This window comes from Carcharodon carcharias, chromosome 7 (assembly GCF_017639515.1).
Source record: "Carcharodon carcharias isolate sCarCar2 chromosome 7, sCarCar2.pri, whole genome shotgun sequence".
NCBI lineage: Eukaryota > Metazoa > Chordata > Chondrichthyes > Lamniformes > Lamnidae > Carcharodon > Carcharodon carcharias.
The window spans coordinates 125,919,772-125,939,668 of record NC_054473.1 but is presented as its reverse complement, the minus strand read 5'-3'; the positions used below and the strand labels follow the sequence as shown (position 1 = coordinate 125,939,668).

Here is a 19,897-nt window from a genome sequence, read left to right as displayed (position 1 = left end):
TGAAAGATTTTTGCATCACTGATGAATTGATGTATATAATCTGTTCTTTGTAGGTAATAGAAAATGTTAAATTTTAGGCTGTACTGTATTCTGTCATTTAATTTGATTCTTCTACAGATGGTGACTCCTGTGATCAAGCACAGTCTGATTTCTTAACTGGTACCGCAATCCAACATCCTTCAGCATCTGTGTGTGTTGGAATACTCCCTGGCCTTGGAGCCTACTCGGGGAGCAGTGACTCAGATGCAGAATCCAGCTCTGACAGTGACATTATCATCAGCACTGGAGGTCGAATCATCTCATCAGTCTTTCGTTCCCACCCTTTTCCTGAAAGCCCGTGAAGCTGAAATATTCAAGAGCAGCGTTTTATTTGTATAGAGGTGGTTTGCAATACAGAGGTTCCTGTATAAAATGGTAAAGAAAAAGTTTGTTTTGGACTGCTTTACCTCTGGCAATCATATGTGAATGCAAAATTTCGCAGCCCTGATTCAAAATCTGATTAGGTATTGTAGCAGGCCACTGCATGTTTAACCGTATAGAGGTGAGTGTCTTGGGTCTTGAATCCAAGGGTGAGATACGTTGTTGAATATTGTCAACATTTTAAGTGTAAATAATTCTTTTTACACTCTCATGCTTAAAACAGCTACTTGTAAGTTAAGACAATGGAACTGCTAACTATACTTTGGTTGTTAATATACAGCTATGGATGAGTTAGAGTACCTATGTATCATTGCTGTGCGTCATTTAAGAAGTGAATAAATTCTCTGTTACTCCACAATGCTTCTATTTTTGTATGCTTTCTATCTTATGTAGATTCCTTTTGCTACTTAACCAACTGTGTGCCTGCTAAATGTACAGCCTCTTTCCTGATACCACGGGAGCAAAGTGCCCCACCATTGGGTCCTTTCAACACGGAATGCCATGAAAACCAAAGATAAAAGCAAAATACTGTGGATGCTGGAAATCTGAAACAATAATAGAAAATGCTGGAAAAACTCAGCTAGTCTACCAGCAGCTGTGGAGAGAGAAACAGAGTTAACGTTTTGGGTCCGTAGGGTCATATGGACTAAAAGCATTAACTCTTTCTCTCGCCACAGATGCTGCTAGATCTGCTGAGTTTTCCCTGCAATTCCTGTTTTCATGCCATGAAAACCATGATTGGGAGTGGCCATGCAAGATAACCCCAGAATTCTGTCCATTGGCCTGTGTGGACTTCTCAGACAGACCTTTTGATTTTTGACAGTCTCCCTTCCTGTGGAAAAAGCATGTTGTCTTCACTTGATTTGGCTCTGCCATCACCACTGGAAGCTTTCTACATGATGAAGTGTAAAGATGAGCCTGCTCATAACTAACTTGCTGCTCCACTTCAGTGCTGCAAACCTCTATAACAATTTGTGTGTTTGCTTTAAGAAAAATAGGCATAAAGGGGTAGTCACAATAAATATGGTGCATTTCACATCCTTAGGACGCTCCACAGTGCTTCACAGCCACTGGATTATTCATGAAGTGTAGTCACTGTTGTTTTGCAGGAAGGTGTGGCACTCAATTTGCATACAGCAAGTTCTCAAAAAGAACAATGAAATAAATGAAAAGTGAATCTGTTTTGAATGGTGTTGTCTGAAGGCTAAATGTTGGTCAGGACACCAGAAAAAATCTGATCCTTCACTTCAATAAGTGCTGAGAGATTTTTTGTTGCAAAATCAAAATATTGTGGATGCTGGAAATCTGAAATGAAAACAGAAAATGTCGAAAATATTCAGCAGCATCTGTGGAGAGAAACAATTAACATTTCAGGTCGATGACCTTTCAACACCACAGAGTCCGATGAAAGACCTTTTTTTTATACCTTCATTGGAACAAGCAAATGGGTCCTTGATTAGCACCTCACCTGAAACACAACTTCTACAAGGTAGCCTTCCCTCAGTACTGCACTGATGTATCAATCTGGATTATGATCTGAAGTCTTCAATCCATGATTTTCTGGGTGGGAGTGCTTCCCTTGAGCTAAGCTCAATTATATCTTGGACCTGCTTTAAGTGGATTTACCCATGTGCAGTTGTTCTAAAGTTACTTTGGTAGCTTTATGATACTGGCTTTAGTCCTCCCTGATGTTGGGTTAAATTGTGTGAAAGTTAATTGCTGCCCTGTAAAGAGAGTCTGAGAACTAAAAAAAACAAAACGGCAGTACAAATGAGTATTGCTGGTAGCCCATGACTATTTACATGTGGTGCTTCACTCCAGAAATAAATTAACTTTTTTTGTTATATAGGTTTGATTTCTCAACCATTGTGATATGAATGCTTGGTTTTACTGTATTACAGATATAGTGGGCACTTTTTGAAAAAAAATGTCATTTTTTGGAATGCCTGACTTGCATTTAAAAAAAAAATCTTGAGCTTTGGGTGATGCACTGAGGCCATTCTCATCATTGACTTTGGAACTTTGTACACTTATGCTGAAATCTGCTTTCAGAATTATAAGGGTTGAATATATTTGTGATATATTCACGATCTGTGTGATTTCAATGCCATATTTTTTGAACAAATGTTGATATTACTGTTAGCGCAAATCACATATATTTTTAGCCCTAGTATATGCTAGTTTAAAAGCATTCATTTGAATATGTAAATTGAGAACTATAGAGAGCAAAAGTACTTAAGTAATAAAAACTGATCTAAAAGTGGCACTTTTGTTGGAATTAATTTTTACATTCTTTAGGAAAGAGGGTTCTAAATTAGGAATAAAATAATACCCAATGGGACTCATAGTCCTATTTTTTGATCAGTAACGATGACCATTTGTTCTTTACTGCCTGATTTGTACTGTGATGTGGCATGCCATTGTTTGGATCAAGGTAGTCCAAACAAATTTGCTTTTGCCATATTGAGACTTTCCTCTGCTGAGGGAGGATGTGATAAATGAATGGGAGAGGACAAGGCAAGACAGCAAGGTAGCAATAAGGGTAATGACAATCAGAGCGTGGCAGGAAGGCATAGAGCATACAAACTTAGTGCACCAGCAGATAAAGCCAGAGGTTACAAAAATAGTAAAAAGACAGAACTAATGGCTCTGTATCTGAATGCAAGTAGCATTCATGACAAAATAGATGAATAGTCAGCGCATATAGAAATAAATATGTATGACCTGATAGTCATTACAGAGGCGCGGCTATAGGTGATTAAGGCTCGGACTTTAACATTCAAAGGTACTTGATATTCTGGAAGGACAGGAAGCTAGGAGATTGCAGTGGGGCAGCTCTGTTAATTAAGAATGACAGTACAATAATGAGAGATGACCTCAGTTCTAAAGATCAAGATGTAGAATTAGTTTGGGAGAGATAAATAGCGATGGTAAGAAGTCACTTATGGGAATATTTTATAAGCCCCGTAACAGTAACTAAACTGTAGGGCGGGGTATACAGGAAGAAATAATGGGGGCCTGAGAGAAAGTTATGACCATGATCATGGGTGATTTTGATCTACACATCAAGTGAATTAATAGATTGGTAAAGGTAGCCTGGAAGATGAGTTCATTGAGTGTTTTTGGGACATTTATTAGTCCAGCACATTCTAGAGCCAACCAGAGATTAGGCTATTCTAGACCCGGCAATGTGCAATGGGACAGGATTAATTACTGGACTAATAGTAGAGAAGCCCCTAGATAGTGGTGATCATAACATGATTGAGTTTCACATTCAGATTGAGAGAGGGGAGTGGATCTAAGACTAGTGTTTTAAATTTAAATAAAGCCAATATTAAGGTTATGAGGACAGAGCTGGCTAAAGTGAACTGGGAAATTAGTTTAGGGGGTAGGTCAACAGAGATGCAGTAGATGACATTTAAGGAGCTATTTCATAACACTCAGCAAAGATACATTACTGTGAGAAAGAAAGACTCCAGGAAAAGGATGCATCATTTGTGGCTAACTAAGGAAGTTAAAGATAGTATCAAATTGAAAGAAAAAGCATACAATTCCATGAAGATTAGTGGAAGGGCAGAAGATTAGACAGAATTTGAAAACCAGCAAAGAATGGCTAAAAAAGATTTCAGGGAGAAATTAGTGTATGAGAGAAAACTAGCTAGAAATATAAAGACAGGTATTTTTAAAAGGAAAAGAGTAACTAAAGTGAGATTTGGTCCACTAGAGAGTGAGTCTGGGGATTTAATAATGAAAATAAGTAATGACAGATGCATTGAATAGACATTTTGTGTCTGTCTTCACTGCAGAAGACACAAATAACATTCCAGAAATAATTGTAAGTCAAGAGGTGAAAGGGAGGGAAGAACTTAAAACAATTACAATCACCAGGGAAGGGGTACTGAGAAAACTAGTAGAACTAAAGGTTGACAAAATTGAGGTCCTAGTGGACTTCATCCTAGGGTCTTAAAATACGTGGCTGCTGAGATAATAGATGCATTGGTTTTAATTTTCCAAAATTCCTTAAATTCTGGAAAGATCTCATCAGATTGGAAAATAGCAAAAGGAACGCCTCTATTCAAAAAAAGAGGGAGACAGAAAGCAGGAAACTATAGGCCAGTTAGCCTAACATCAATCATAGGGAAAAATGCCAGAATCTGTTTTTAAGGCGGTTATAGGAGGGCACTTAAAAAATCTTAATGCAGTTAGGCAGAGCCAATATGTTTATGTGAAAGGGAAATAGTGTTTGACTAACCTATTAGAGTTCTTTGAGGAAGTAACAAGCAAAGTGGATAAAGAGGAACTTGTAGATGTTGCACTTGGATTTCCGAAAGGCTTTTCATTGAAGGTTACTGCACAAATAAGAACTTATGGTGCGGGGGAAGCATATTAGTAAGGATTGAGGATCGGTTAGCTAATAGGAAGTGGAGAGTGGGGATAAATGGGCCATTTTCAGGTTGGCAAGCTGTGACCAGTGGAGTGCCACAGGAATCATTGCTGGGGCTTCAACTATTTACAATCTGTATCAATGACTTGGATGAAAGGACCAAATGTATGGTGGTTAAATTTGCTGATGACACAAAGATAAGTAGGAGAGTAAGTTGTGGAGAGGACACAAGGAGTTTATAAAGCAATATGGATAGGTTAAGTGAATGGGCAAAAAATTGGCAGATGGAATATAATGTGGGGAAAATGCAAACTCATCACTTTGGCAGGAAGCCTAGAAAAGCAGTATATTATAATAAATGGAGAAAGATTCCTTGTACATGAATTGCAAGAAGTTAGTAAGGAGGGATAGTGAGTGATCAGGAAGGCAAATGGCATGGCCTTTATTGCAAGGGGAATGGAATATAAAGTAGGGAAGTTTTGCCACAGTTGTACAAGGCGTTGGTGAGACCACATCTCGAGTACCGTGTACAGTTTTGGTCTCCTTATGTAAGAAAGTATATAATTGCATTTGAAGCAATGTATCATTACTTTAAGTGTGATTTCTGTATTGCTTCCCTGTATCCCTCTTGCCTGTCATAGCATCTATTTCTCTCAGACATCTACTTGCACAGTATAACTTGGTGGAATATAAAATGCAACCTAACACCATACTATATGGCTACTAAATTTGCTGAATACTATCAAATGCCAACCAATTCATAAAATATTTCCATCTGCGATATATTGGGCATGACCCTTTCCCAGCCTTCCTGTTTGCTGACACGTATGATTACTTTCAATGAGCACACATTTGCAGTGTCTACCACAGAGATTTAAATAATTTTAATGTAAATCGAGAATCATCTCATTTGCATTTCTTTAGTCCAGAGAGCCTACTGTTGTCCATTTATTCAATGAAATTATGTTTTCTCAAGCCAATGTACTTAGTTTATTTCCTTTTTATTAAACCTAGTTGTCATCAAACTAAGACATGGAAATATCAAATTTGATTAACAATTTAAAATATATCAATAAACCAAAATGACACCCAGTTCAGTAATCTAGTTCAGCCTGGATTTGTAGAGAGAGTTTGAGACATTCAAACTCCATGCCCTGACTGATTAGACTGTTTTAATTCTTGGTTATTGTACCAATGAACACTGTATTCGCAACAGCACATTCAGCCTTGGCAAAGAAGTCAAATGTGCCAGACCAATTCTGATAAACACAGCCATATGGAAAGAAATGGAACTGGCATAATGGATGCAAATGTTTAGAGCCACAACAATGGGATAATTCCCCAATGTGCAATTTTCTAACCTTAAGTTCATTCAAGGGTCAGTTAGATGATACAAGGTTGAAAACTGTAGTTCTTTTACTCTGAAAGGTTGAGTTAACATTGGCTGCTTTGTATCACTCCTCTGCACTTATCTTGTGAATCTTCTATATTTGCAGCTTTTGCACGGTAGATTGATTATTTCCTCTTTTTATCCTTAGTGCAGAAGTAGCTGTGTACCAATGTCAATCTTTTAGAGAAGCAGTCTACTTAAAAGTAGCCATTAGGGCCACATTAACAATATTTAAAAGCTTGTGCTGTCAACAAAAAGGGGTGAAGGAGAGACTTGTATAAATTCAACTTAATTTACTGAAACATTGCACTGAGGTGTTACAGGTAAATAGTGTAAAATATCCAAACATAATAGTTTGACAAAAGTACAGTTTATTATACTCATAGACAACATTGACACAAAATGAGAACACTCATTTCTTTCAGCTCTGTCCTTCCTGTAAGTCAGTAATGCTGCTTGCAAACTGTTTTGTTTTAATAATTTAAAAAAATCATACATAACACCCAATAATACAAAGATACATTCAATACTTTAACAGTGGTGACTTGGAAAAAAGTCGATCATTCTTAGTGTTAATCATCATACTTATACAAAGCACCAGATTCTCCTTACAAACAAATTAAGACTCAAGTCATTGGAAATATATCTTTTTGAACCAATGAAAACAAAACATTACAAATGTGCTGCAAAACATGCAAAGATTTATTCTGTAAACATTTTCAGAGGGCATGGTGGGGAATTTGGTATCATGCAGGTTTTAAGGTCAATGGTTTGGTGTTAGGCTGGATCAGAGTTGACGGGTGGAAGGTTTCTTTGCTTGAAATATTGAACAACTTGCTGGGGTAGTTCTGCCAAGACAGATTTGGCCAAAGTTTCTTTAGGAGCCTGAATAAGAGAAGAAAATGAAACATTTTAATGTTGCTTCATATAAGGCTCAGCAACATAAATTGTGCTCATAAGAAATATTAGAGAAACTGGAGTAACTAAAATCTGCCAAATCCCCAGGACACGATGGGCTACATTTGAGGGCTGTAAAAGAGATATCTGCAGAGATAGTGGATGCACTGGTTATGACTTTCCAAAATTCTCTAAATTCTAGAATGGTCTCGGCAGAGTGGAACTTAGCAAATGTAACTCTGCTATTCAAGAAAGGAGGGAGAGAGAAAAAGCAGAAACTACAGGCCAGTTAGCCTGACATCAGTTGTCAGGAAAATGCTGGAATCTATTTTTAAGGAAGTCTTAGCAATGCACTTAGGAAATCAGATAAAGTCAACATAGTTTCATGAAGGGGAAATTGTGTTTGATAAATTTATTAGAGTTTTTTGCGATGTAACTAGTCGGGTAGATAAAGGTGAACCAGTAAATGTAGTATACCAGGATTTCCAAAAGGCTTTTGATAAAATGCCACACAAAAGGTCAATATACAAGATAAAGGCTGATGGAGTTGGCGGTAATATACTATGATGGACCGAGGATTGGTTAACGGAGAGGAAACAGACGGTAGGAAAAAAAGGGACACTTTCAAGTTGGTAGCTTGTGATTAGTGGAGTGCTGAAAGGATCGGTGCTAGGGCCTCAGCTATTTACAACCTATGTTAATGACTTGGATGAAGAGACTGTAATGTAATGTATCAACTTTTGCTGATGATACATAGCGAGGTGGAAATGGCAGCTGTGAGGAGGACACAAAGGGGCTGCAAAGAGATTTGGATATGTTGCGTGGGTGGACAACAAGGTGGTAGATGGAGTACAAGTGGGGAAGTGTGAGGTTATTTACTTGGGTAGTAAGAACAGAAAAATAAAATATTTTACAAGACTTGAAACTTGTAACTTGCTGCTCAAAGGGATTTGGATGTACTCTTACAAGGAACACTATTGCTGAAAAAAGAGAAATGTCAAAGCTTTTTGTCTTGCACTATTCAGGACACTTTGCAAGAATGCCAATATAAAGGGAAGACAACAATTTATACTGTATGTGAAGAGTGTGCTGATTGGTTGGCAAGTGGGCTCTGATTAGTAGAAGCGTTGCCATGGAGAATGCACCAGTGATGGTGACTGACAATTAACTGCCAAGCGTTGTTTGAAATTTAAACCAGGCAGCTTGACCGTCATTGGTCAAGGCATTTCCTCGAGGAATGAGTCAGCGAATGGCTGTCACTTATTTTGTTTAGCTGAAACTGGTTCAATGTATGTACATGTTCTTCATGTCTGCAAAGAACAGGGCCCGGTGTATTAATATATGTAGCTTCCAGTACACACAAATGTGCCACACTACGAACCCGACTGACAATCTTAAATTGGTTGTCAGCGTAATTGTCAGCATACTGAGGATTATTTAGCAAATGTTTTCCAATCACGGAATCACTTCTAATGTTGGACACTGTATTTTGTGTTTTGCAAGCATAGGCTGGTTGGGTACGGTTTATGCCATGCCATTATGAACAGCAGCTGGGACACGCTGTTTGATACGATCTGCCAGTCCTTGGAATGTACAGCCTACATACCCAGCATCACATTGGCACTGAAATTCATATACCACATTACTCATTTGTGCGATAAGCAGAATGTCTTTTTGGCTTGACGGCAGCATCCTGTTAGTGGCAAATACCATTCGTGTCGCTGCTGCATAGTAGCTAGCTTCATCTGATGCTTAAATTTTTGAGATACCTTGCTCTTCCAGAGTAATCTGAGGTAGACTGGGCACTTTTCAGGGCTGAAAGTGACGGCCTTAGGCCTGTTCATGAGGTTGCGTGATGTATAGTGCAAAATGATCCGATCTGGGTAGCCGTTATCCCACAAGATGGCTTTGATGCGCCCTATTTCAGCATCAAGCTTGCATGATGAGCAAATGGCTATAAGGTTGATCTTATTGGTGACCCTATTTACGAGGTTGCTGATAAGTCCTATCTTACAACATGTGGAACTGTAAGAATCCCAACGCGTGTATTGACCAGTGAAGGTAGGCTTGCGGTAGACCTTGGCAGAGAAACCCTTGGCAGATTTCTCAACTAGTTCGTCAAGGAAAGGGAGTTCATTTGACTGCTCCATTTCAAAGGTGAACTTGAGCAGGATGGTGCCCTTTAAGACTTGTTACATGCAGCTGCAGATTTAAATGTAGTAAACGTATCATTCACATATCAGAAATATGCAAAGGATGGAAGGTTAGATGTCATTCCATCGAATACACTTTTTCCATGGATGTTGATGAAGCTGTTTGAGAGAGCAGGGCCTAGAGGGGATCCCATCAATTGGCAATACCTTCAATTTCGGCATACTCAAGCTCTGTTCTACCAAACGACTACAAGGAACACAGCATACAGTACAGCAAACAATTGGGAAGACCTTTATTGCAAGGGGATTAGAGTACAAGAGTAAGGAAGTCCTGCTACAATTCTACAGGACTTGGGTGAGGCCACACCTGGAGCACTGTGCGGAGTTTTGGTCTCCACATTTAAGGGAGAATATACTTGCCTTGGAGGTGGTATAGAAAAGGTTCATTAGATTGGTTCCTGGAATGAGAGGGTTGGCCAATGACGAGAGGCTGAGTAAATTAGGATTGTACTCTCTGGAGTTTAGAAGGTCTCATTGAAACATACAAGATTCTGAAGGGGCTTGAAAGGGTTGACAGAGGTATTCGAGGTAACCTTCTGACATTCCCCTGGCTGGAGAACCTAGAAAGTGGAGCACAGTCTCAGAATAAGTAGCCGATCATTTTGGACTGAGATGAGGAGAAATTTCTTCACTCAAAGAGTTGAAACTCTTTGGAATTCTCTACCCTAGATGTGGATGCTCAGACTGAGATAGATGGATTTTTGGTGCCTCGGGAAATCAAGGAATATGGTGAGTGGGTGGGAAAGTGAAATTGAGGTAGAAGATTAGCCATAATCATGTTGAATAGCAGAGCAGGCTCTGTGGTCTGCTCCTGGTTCTTATGTTCAATGCAAGTAAAACAGATTTAATGAGTAAAGGAATCCATGACTTGAACCGTTTCAAGTATGAATGTTCAATGAACAGCTTTAAACATATTTAAATTAACCATAAGGTTTCTGATGGACTTGTAATGAATGTGTCACTTAGAGTTTACTGTAACAAACTGTAAATGCTTGAAACAGTATAGCAAAATGTAATGGTAATCTTCCATCAGTTTAGTATCAGTCATATGGAAGTTACTGGAAATTATAATCAGAGGCTGAGTGACTGAGCGTTTGCAGAAATACAAGCTGATCAGAAATGAATTTGAGAATGGTGGGTCCGGTCTGATTAACTGAATTAGTCACCAGCATGGGGGATAGGGAAGCGTCTATTGATGTATGGACTTCCAGAAGGCATAAGATTCTGCACAAGATGGTATCAGCAAAAATGAAACTGCTTGGAATTTGAGGTAACCCTTTGACATGGGTCAGTAGGAGGAAGGAGACAGAGTAGGGATCAAGGTAACATTATCTGCTTGGTGGGATATGACAAATGACCTTTGCTATGGATCTGGACTAAGGCTTCAGCTTTTTAAAATAAATCACTTGGATGAAGGAATAAAGAGCTCTACATCCAGCTTTGTATATGACAGTCAGTTCAGAAGAACAGTAAGTTGTGTAGATGGAAGCAGGAGCTTACAAAGGGCCATATACAAAGTTAGTGGTCAAAGCTATGGCAGATTGAGTTTAATTTGGGGAAGTGTGAAGCTATCAAAGAAAGGCAAATCAGAGTATTTTTGAATGGCAGTAGACTAGGTACCATGGTGAAGCAAGAGGATTTGTGTGTGTGTGTGTAATCAGGTCACTAAAAGCTAATGTAAAGGTACAGAAAGTAATTTAAAAGGCCAATAGAATTTTCAGCTTTATGCCAAGGGAATTGGAGTAGGCAGCAATGCTTCACTTGCACTTGTTCAGAATCTCAACTGGAGTACTGTGTTTAGTTTTGAGCATTGAACTTGAAAAGCTATATTGGTTTTAGAGTGGGTACAGTGCAGATTCCCATAGCTTTTCATTTTAAAAAAATTTGTTCATAGGGTTGTGGCTGTTGCTGGTGAAGCCAGTATTTATTGCTCATCCATAATTGCCCTTGGGAAGGTGGTAGTGAGCTGCCTTCTTGCAGTCCATGTGGTGAAGATACACCCACAGAGTTGTTAGGTAAGGGTTCCAGGATTTAAGTCCCAACAGCGAAGACTGACTAGTGATTACATGTCAAAGTCAGGATGCTGCCTGACTTAAGGGAGAACACACAGGTGGTGATGTGTCAGTGGTCCTTGTAAAGCAGGGCATAATGGATTAAATCATGAGAATAGGTTGCATAAACTTGATTTGTGTTTCTTTAAGTTTAGAAAGTTGCTGGTTGGTCTAATGGTCGCTAAAAGGCATTAAAGGCCTTGGTAGGGTAGATGGATGCAGAGAAATTCTTTTCCTCTGGCAGTGAAATCCAGAATGAGAGGACATAGTCTTAAAATTAGAACTAGGTCACTTAGAAATGTATTCAGGAAACACTTTTACCATACACACACTAGTGAATATCTGGAACCTTCTCTCCCCACAAGGCTATGGATGCTGGGTAAATTGAAATTTTCAAGATGAAAGCAACAGATATGTGAATATGGAGCAAAGGCAGGTAGTTTGTCTAAGGTACAGATGAGTCATGTTCTCGAGGGGCTGAATGGCCTCTCTAGTATTTATGTTTATTTGTGCTCAGGGACAATAATAATACAACCTCATAATCTAGCTTTGTCATTGTCTGGGGGAAAAACTTCCTCTGCCAATGAAAGTCCAATTTAAAAAGAAAGCTGCTTCTCCCTCTAAAATGGATTCGGGGGGGGGGGGGGGGGGGGGGGGGGGGGGGGGGGGGGGGTGGGAGTGCAGAGAGGAATGTAAACAGAAGAAAAGAAAAGAAAAAAAATGATGGCGTTTAAAAATTGGCTGAAGAGAGGTTAAAAAAGAAATCAATTTGCAATAAAAACAGAACAGGGAACAGACTGAGCAGAGGAATAAAAATGAATGGCAAGGTGAATACAGGTGAACTGTTTCAATTTTTTGTTCATGAATTATGGTTTTTGCGTGTAATTGTTTTTCAGGACTTATATTACTTAAAGATGCAGTGATGCTGAGATTATTTGTAATGAAATCGGTGGATATTTGAGTGTCACATTTTGTCTCTGCCCATCAAACAGGTAAGATTTATTTCCAAATCAGCCTATCCTTGCTGGATGTTCCTTTATATAGAAGATACTACATTGAAAGAACCTCTGTGACCCAAGAAGAACTTCATTTGATAGGACAAGGTTCCCGATTGCTATTTAGTCTATTTCCATGGTGATACCAAATCTACTTGTAAATGACTCTTTCTAATCTCCCAGGTTTACCTCAGTGCCCACTTGTCTTCCTTCCAGCTTGACTCTCTCTGGTCTCCTGCCCCAGCCTAAACACTACAGTCTCTCTCCCAATCTGACTCTTGCTGTGTTCTGGACCTGGCTCTGACACATGCTGGTCCCTTGGTCCGACAGTAAAGCTCCCAGATGATTAAAAACGTGAATGATGAGCGCACCAACAGACAGGGTCAAACCATACAGCTGATACCCAAGTTGCTTCATTACTGCAATGCAGAGCAGGATTTTTTGGCTCTGCCCACCGGTGTGAACATCCGGTCCCACTGAAAGTCAGCGGCCAGAATTTTATACTCCACCTTGGGCGGGTTCTGAGGCAAGGGGAAGTGTGAAATGGCAGGGATGGGATTCCCTCCGAGTTCCCGCCTGACCTGACCTCGCAGTGATTTTACCCTGGATCGGGCAAGGCCTCAGACAGGAAGCCCACCCTTGCCCCATTTGAGGCCCTTAATTGACCAATTAATAACCACTTAAGGGGCATTTTCCTTCCAGCCTTAATTTTTAGGCTGGCGGGTGGATGAAAGCTCAGCAGGAGGAATACAGAAAGTTCAATCTTGGGCAGAAGGGGTGGGGGGACTGTGGGAGGCACCTTCATCAGAAGCTCCCCGATGACCTCTGGACCTCCAGTGGCCCCCTTTGCGACATTTACCTTTTTCTCTGGATCCTGGGGCTTAGTCTCAGGCTGTGCCATGCGTTGCCTCTTCCAGCCACTGCAGTGCTGTTGCTGCAGAGCTGCCGGCTAATCTGTTTGGCCGGCCGCTTTCCAAGGCAGGACTTTCTCCTGAGTGATGGGCGGGAGTCCAGCCTTATGCCAATCGATGCTCATTGAAGGGTAAAATGGCAGCAGGGCTGTCAGAGTCAGTGGGAATGTGCTCCTGCAGACTCTTCACTGAGCCCCCGCCACCTAAAGATTCAGGCCAATGGACTTTTGGCTGGGTTACCGGATCTCCCGCAGTGGATCCCACCAGGACAGGGCTGGAAAGCCCTGACCGTCAAGAGTAAAGGAGCTGAAAGCAAAGGAAAGTAGTCGATTCATGGAGCCAGGAGTTTTGCTGAACCAGCTGGCAATCAAAGAGTTAATTGTCTATATTCTAAACATCATCATAATTACATTTTCAGCACTGCAATTGTAGGCAGTCGGGAGAAGGCAATATTTGCCTTGGTGGCAATGGGTTAGCAGCTTAATATTGCCCAGCTTAAAGCCAAGCTGATCCTCCCTTGGTGGGGGTCATGTGGGTGTCTTGTTTATACAGTGGAGATTCTATCTAATGTAGCTGTAAGAAGTGATCATTTTTATATTGAAGAATGTACAATGTTTATGTTTCCACGCTGCAGTTCTTCACAAAGCCAGGGTGTGAAATAGATCACCTGTGAGGTACATGATATACAAGGAGGTCACAGCCATCAGTATTGATCTATTGGGATGATATTGAAAAGAAATCAAACTAAAGCAGCCTGCAAACGTAATGGCTGCAGCATTTTGCCCTTTGCATGCCTCTGATCATAGCCTCAAATCCCAGCAGCAACTGGTAAGGTAACCTAGCAACACTGCATGTAATGAGATTGAAGAGTTGCTCATTTGGAGAATAGTATTCATTCATCTTCTGTATGGATGTATGTTTCTTGCTGCTCATTCTGTTGTTGTGAAAGAGTCCATCACCTTCCAAACCACAGTTTCACACTGATAGCCAAGTGAACAGGCAAATCAGGTTAGCAATGTCGAGGGGAGTGAAGGGATTTGTTTGTGAGGAATTACTGGTGTAAAATTGGTTAGGATTAACAGGGGAAGAAAAACTCCTGTGTCACTGTACATTATTGCTGATAGCTTTTAATTACTGCCACCTACCTTTCACTCTCTGCATCAAGTTTCAAAGTGGAATTTGAAGTGAAAGTGAGATTTTAACCGTATAGGGCACAATTTAGTACATAGTGGGATGTATAAGGATATGGAGTGAGTCTATAAAAAGAGGCTGGCTGTTGGCTACACCAGAGTTTTTTGAGGTGGTTAGTTTATTGGATGCTCCAATAAGGTAAACATTAGTCTTGATTAAAGTCACAAATTACATCCTATGTAACTATTCCCATGATGCACACTCCCTCCTCATCCTTCTCAATCTGTCTGCAGCCTTTGACATGATTGAAAACACCATTGTGCTGCACCACCTCTCCACCATCGTCAAGCTGGGTGGAACTGCCCTTACCAGCTCCATTCTTAGTTATAGTTATTTAATTATAGCCAGACAAGCACCTGCAATGGCTTTTCTTTCTCTTCCAACACTTATTTCTGGAGACTCCTAAGGATGTATCCTAGGCCTCTCCTATTTCTCACCCACCTGCTACCCCTTGGCGACATCACCTGAAAGGAGTGTGTTAGATTCCATAGGTATGCTGCCACCGTCTACCCCTACAATACCACTACCTCTCTCGACATCTCCACTGCCTCTGATTAGTCACACCGCTTGTCCAACATCCCGTACTGGATAAGCAGAAATTAATAAATATTGGGAAGACCAAAGCCATTGTCTTTGGTGCTTGCCATAAGCTCCATTCCCTAGGCACTGTATCATGAAATATTTTTTTTTTTTTTGTCCTTGTGGCTAATACAAAGTATTGAGATCCTGACTTTTTCTGAAACTTGGCTCACAGAAGGTGCCACCTGGTCCCTTCCTGGAGCCTCTCTCCTGGCTGTACATCCCACCACCCTGCCCATTCTGCTCAAGCCCTTATCGCCATGTCACACCTTGGCATTCCCTTCTACCTCTGACACCTCCTCCACTAAGGATCTCATCTTGTTTCATCCCAGTTGCCTCTGCTTTAAAACCTTCATTTTCCAACTGCCTGCAAAGCCCCACTTTGAGATTCTGCCCGGAATATCCTCATTCCTTTCCTCTCTCGGCCTCCTACGCTCAGCAATTCTTCACCCTTGATGGTTTAAGCCTTCTTCTCTGTCCCCCTTTCCCTTTCTCCTTTGAATTCACCAAATGCTTGGCGCCTTAAATCTCTCCCTCAATATAAACCCCTATTTGTTGCTATCTCGTTGACTTGTTATTTTCTGGATTATTGGTCAAGACATTCTCTGATCACTTCCTTGTGTCGGTCAAACCTGTATCCAAATGAATACACCAAGTTCAGACCTCCTCTTGCCTGATCTAATCCACATTGGATCCTGGTTTCCCAATGCCTCGGATTTAAAGTTAAATCCCTCTTTGGCAGCACATCTCCTGGTCTGTTCACCCCAGCACTTCCTGGCTGTGCAGACATGGCCTAGGCTCTATGGTCCACAAATCCCTCCCTTAGAAGCCCCCACCCTCCACCTCCTCCATCACCCCCCATCGCCTTTAAATTTCTCCTTCACACCATCTCTTTGACTGATTTTTGACTATTCGCCCTGGTATCTACTTTGGCTTGGTGTCCTCAGTGAAGCATTTTGGGACTTATTTTATGTTAGACACAATCTAAGTAGCTATTGTTGTTATAATAGTTCTTTCACAATCTTATCCTAAACAACATGGCTAGAAATTTGATCTCCGAAATGTTCAAGAAAGCGGTCTATACATTTCCCATTATGGATGCCTACCCTTGTGACTCTTCAGAGACACGAGGGAGCTGTTCTGATGAGGCATCGATGAAAGACACAGAAAGCATTGTTGAGCACTTCTCTGGCAGCCAAACCAATTGCACTTGCCAAATTTTGTTCTTGGCCCAACAACCCATTTTTTGGAGGAGGCTCTTCTTCTTTGAAAGTAAAATTATTGTCATTGTAAACTGGGCAGCAAATGCTAGTTATTCATTTTAGCGGAGTCCTTTCATTGAGTATTGTAGCTTTTATGTTAGAATATAAAAACTGGCCCAATTCAAATTTCTTTTGCTGCTGCAAAACGCTGGGACGGCTCAAAATGCATCACTGGTGAGGAGAGTACTACCACTGAAATAAGTTTCTGCCTTAACACCAGTTGAATTTGAGCCCACAGGAAAGCTGAACTAATTTGCCTCGATACAGTTTCTAAAAAGTCTAATCCTTTGTCCAGGTTTGGACCTGACAGAAACTAGCAGCCCAGGTTAGTTCCATTGGAGTACTGCTCTGTGCCTGAATCCTCTTCATTCAAGCACCAAGCAGTTGGTATCCCAGTATGTTCCAAATGCCATTTTAGCTCAGTTGGCTGGATGGCTGGTTTGTGATGCAGAGTGACACCAACAGCACGAGTTCAGTTCCCGTACCGGCTGAGGTCACCCTTCTCAACCTCGAATTAGATGTGGTGATCCTCAGGTTAAACTCACCACCAGTCGCCTCTTTCTAATGACAGCAGCCTATAGTCATCTGGGACTATGGTGATTTTCATTTCATTCATTTATATTTTTTTTAAATTGAGAAACTAAGATGAAAGACTAAGGCCCGGGTTTTCGCTCCTGGGTCAGATGCACAGAGATGGGAGAATTCTTGGTTCTGTGAACCCAACCTTCAAAAGCGGCTGCCCGCAGGTTGGGTTTTCGTTTTGGAGGCAGACTGGATTGGAAGTCAGACTCGCTGCTCGCGGAACGAGTGCAGAGGTGGGACTGGGCGGAAGGCCTGCCTCTGTGCTCCGGCATTTTGCTTAAGTAATTTTAAAAAAGATTAGAACAAAAAACAGCTCTCCAGCACTCACCCCTCACACCCCAACACGCTCCCCATGACCCATGCACACCAACCTATGCCACCTCTCGCCCCCACCCATCCCCCATGGTCCCTCATACCTCCATGCCCCCAAATCCCTATGACCCTGTATAGCCAACTATGCCAACTTAGTGCCAACTCTTGCCCCCCATCCACCACCCTTTGCCTTTACCCCCTCCATGTCAAATGAGGTAGTATCCTTTAACAGTTCCAAAGAGCTTATGCACTTTTACACGCTATCATGTTTACTATTAACAATCTCAAAGGGTGCCTTACCTCTTCCAAAGCTGTCCTGGAACCATATCCCAAGGGGTACCTTACCTCCTCAAAGGGGTAGCCTGGCTATCCAAATGAATCCACCAAGTTCAGACCTCCTCTTACCTGGTCTAATCTGTACACTCCAGGTTTCACACTCCTGGCCTGCCAAAATCTGATGATTTAAATGGCCAGCTACCTCTGTAAACTGAACCCCGGCCCGGCTCCAGTCCTGCCCCCGCAAAAATCGGCAATGCTTTGGTCGAGGGCAGAACTTAGAAATTCTGGCTGTTTTCAGGATTTTTGCCATGGCAGAGAATGTCTCTGTCATAGTGAGAATCTTGGCCAAAGTCTCATTGCATAGGACATAATCATGGGTTAAAAGAGAAGAGGTAGATCAGCAAGTGGTGATTAGGTAGCGACAAGCATGGGCTTTAATGGCATGAAAATTATAGGAGAGGTAAGTCTAAAATGTTCCGATAAAAGGGCACAGACCAGAAACATTAACTCTTTTTCTCACTCCACAGGTGCTGCCTGACCTGCTGAGTATTTCCAGCATTTTCTGTTTTTATGCCTAAAACGGCTGGCTTGTGCAAGGAAAAGGATAGCACAGCATGCAACTTTTGCCAGGCAGGAGATATTCAGACAATTATTTGCCATTGTGTAGGGGCTAGCATTTGAAAACCCTTTCCATTCCCTATTCCTCCCGCTAATTAATTCAGACAGTTTTCACCCAGTTCTGACTGTCACGAATTCACAGCAGTAATCTGTTTGGAACTCATCACCAGTTAGTCATTTCCTCTCAGAATTTCTGTGAAGCTATCTACAGTTCATAAATGTAAATTTAGATGCAATTCCAGGGCTAAAGATCAAGCACTTTGTGTAAAGAGAGAGCTCTAAGTTATGTCTTTCGATGAAGATTCTTTCCCTAGAACTGATATGTCTTTACTTCAAGAAACAAAAAGAAAGCTGGCTATTTATGGTGTCAAGTAGCAGGAATGTACAGTTGAAAGCTAGTCAAGAATCCACACAGGAACTGGGAGCTCAGTTACAGATTCTGTTAGTGTCAAGAGACGGAGCAATCTGTTCTGACTGGGGGCAGCTGTTCTTTTCTAGTTCTGAATGGGCTGACTGAATGTGAATGTGTGTGTGAGAGGGAGGGTGTGGGACAGGACCCTGGGCGTTAAACTGCCCCTTTCAGGTGGTTGCAAAGGCTAATGAAAACTAGGAAGAGGTGAGGGGGCCACTAGAGGAAAGGCTACTGATAGAGTCATAGCCCTTCTATCGCTGGAACCGTTGTTCATACTGAGCTACAGAAGACTGGGAGTCAATTGGGAAAAGTTCAAAATGCAGCAAGCCAACAACAGCTGGGGTCTCAGTTTTGCAAAGTTATGATCCTTGACCAGACCGTTAAGGTTTTGGTAAGATTCGGTTGGGGACCATTAACATTTTGTTTAAAGTGGACAAAGTTTGACATTTAAGATATTTGCTTAGTAAATAAAGCCACAAGATTCCATGGATTTTGAACAAACAAAAATAAACTTTACTATACAAGTTCAGAAAGATAAAACAATTTATAATGTCTATCTTATATTCTAACATTCAGGATTAATATGAGGTAAATGTGAATTAACAGGAAAACTGTGGTTGAACACACCACACCGCACAACAAATGTCAAATGCAGCTTAAACAGAGGCCACGGATTTCTCAACAACCCACCCAGACATCAGTAACATTTTGATTCAACCAATCTCACAAACTCTGTCTCTCTCACAAGGGATTCCAATCTTCACCTTTGAAGATCTAACCTGGAAACTCTCTCAAAAAGTCGCTCCAATTCGCACGGCATCAACGGCTCATCTCGCAGGGTTTCAATCTCGTCTTCCCCGAGATTCCGTTCCCCTGAATTCCTAAGTCTGCACTCAAGCACCAGCTCACAAACACAACTTCAGATCTTCAGTCGCACTAAGGAGAACGCTACTGCTCCAAAGGCGTACCTGTGCCCCAATGGCCCGTAGTGCCGAGTCACCAATCTTTGGCTGCATTCTTCACTTAAAGTCTGCTCCCCACAGCCCTTTTCCTGTTTGGAGCCTGTTTCTCTGTTCCTCTCTTTTTAACTGAACTGGGACCTTTTCCTGTCCCTGTCCGTTCTGTGGGAATCTTCTTTTGGGGCCTCTCCCTGTCTCCTCTTCCTTTGGGACCTCTCCCTGTCCCCTTGCCCTGTCCCCTGCCTGGGACTCTTCTGCTTGATGGGAGTCTGCTCCTGGTCATGTGACCTGGGTCTTCGTGCCAGTTTTCCTTGGGCACTCTGGGCCCAAAGAACGTAAAAATCCCGATCTGCATATGTGCCACCCCACTCCCAGTCTGCACATGTGCAAAAACTCCGAGGTCCATCGGGAGTTGAAATTCCCTACTTCTCTCTCAACAACA

General features: G+C 41.5%; 2 protein-coding genes across 9 annotated transcripts in view; one reads left to right on the top strand and one right to left on the bottom strand.

Annotated features, from left to right (window-relative positions):
* Nucleotides 1-2,683, top strand: part of psme3ip1 (proteasome activator subunit 3 interacting protein 1) — a 106,543-nt gene extending 103,860 nt beyond the window's left edge. For 7 of the 8 annotated variants that reach the window (XM_041191240.1, XM_041191246.1, XM_041191241.1 and 4 more), the window contains exon 7: nt 118-2,683. In XM_041191240.1, coding sequence (XP_041047174.1) covers nt 118-341 — 224 coding nt within the window. In that variant the 3' untranslated portion in view covers nt 342-2,683. The remainder of the gene's footprint in view (nt 1-117) is intronic. The other variant, XM_041191245.1, reaches the window with a different exon arrangement.
* Nucleotides 2,684-6,548: 3,865 nt separating this feature from the next.
* The window catches only part of cpne2 (copine II), a 276,356-nt gene continuing 263,007 nt past the window's right edge, over nt 6,549-19,897 (bottom strand). The window contains exon 16 of the mRNA XM_041191951.1: nt 6,549-7,079. Within this exon, the coding sequence (XP_041047885.1) occupies nt 6,972-7,079 (108 nt within the window). The 3' untranslated portion in view covers nt 6,549-6,971. The remainder of the gene's footprint in view (nt 7,080-19,897) is intronic.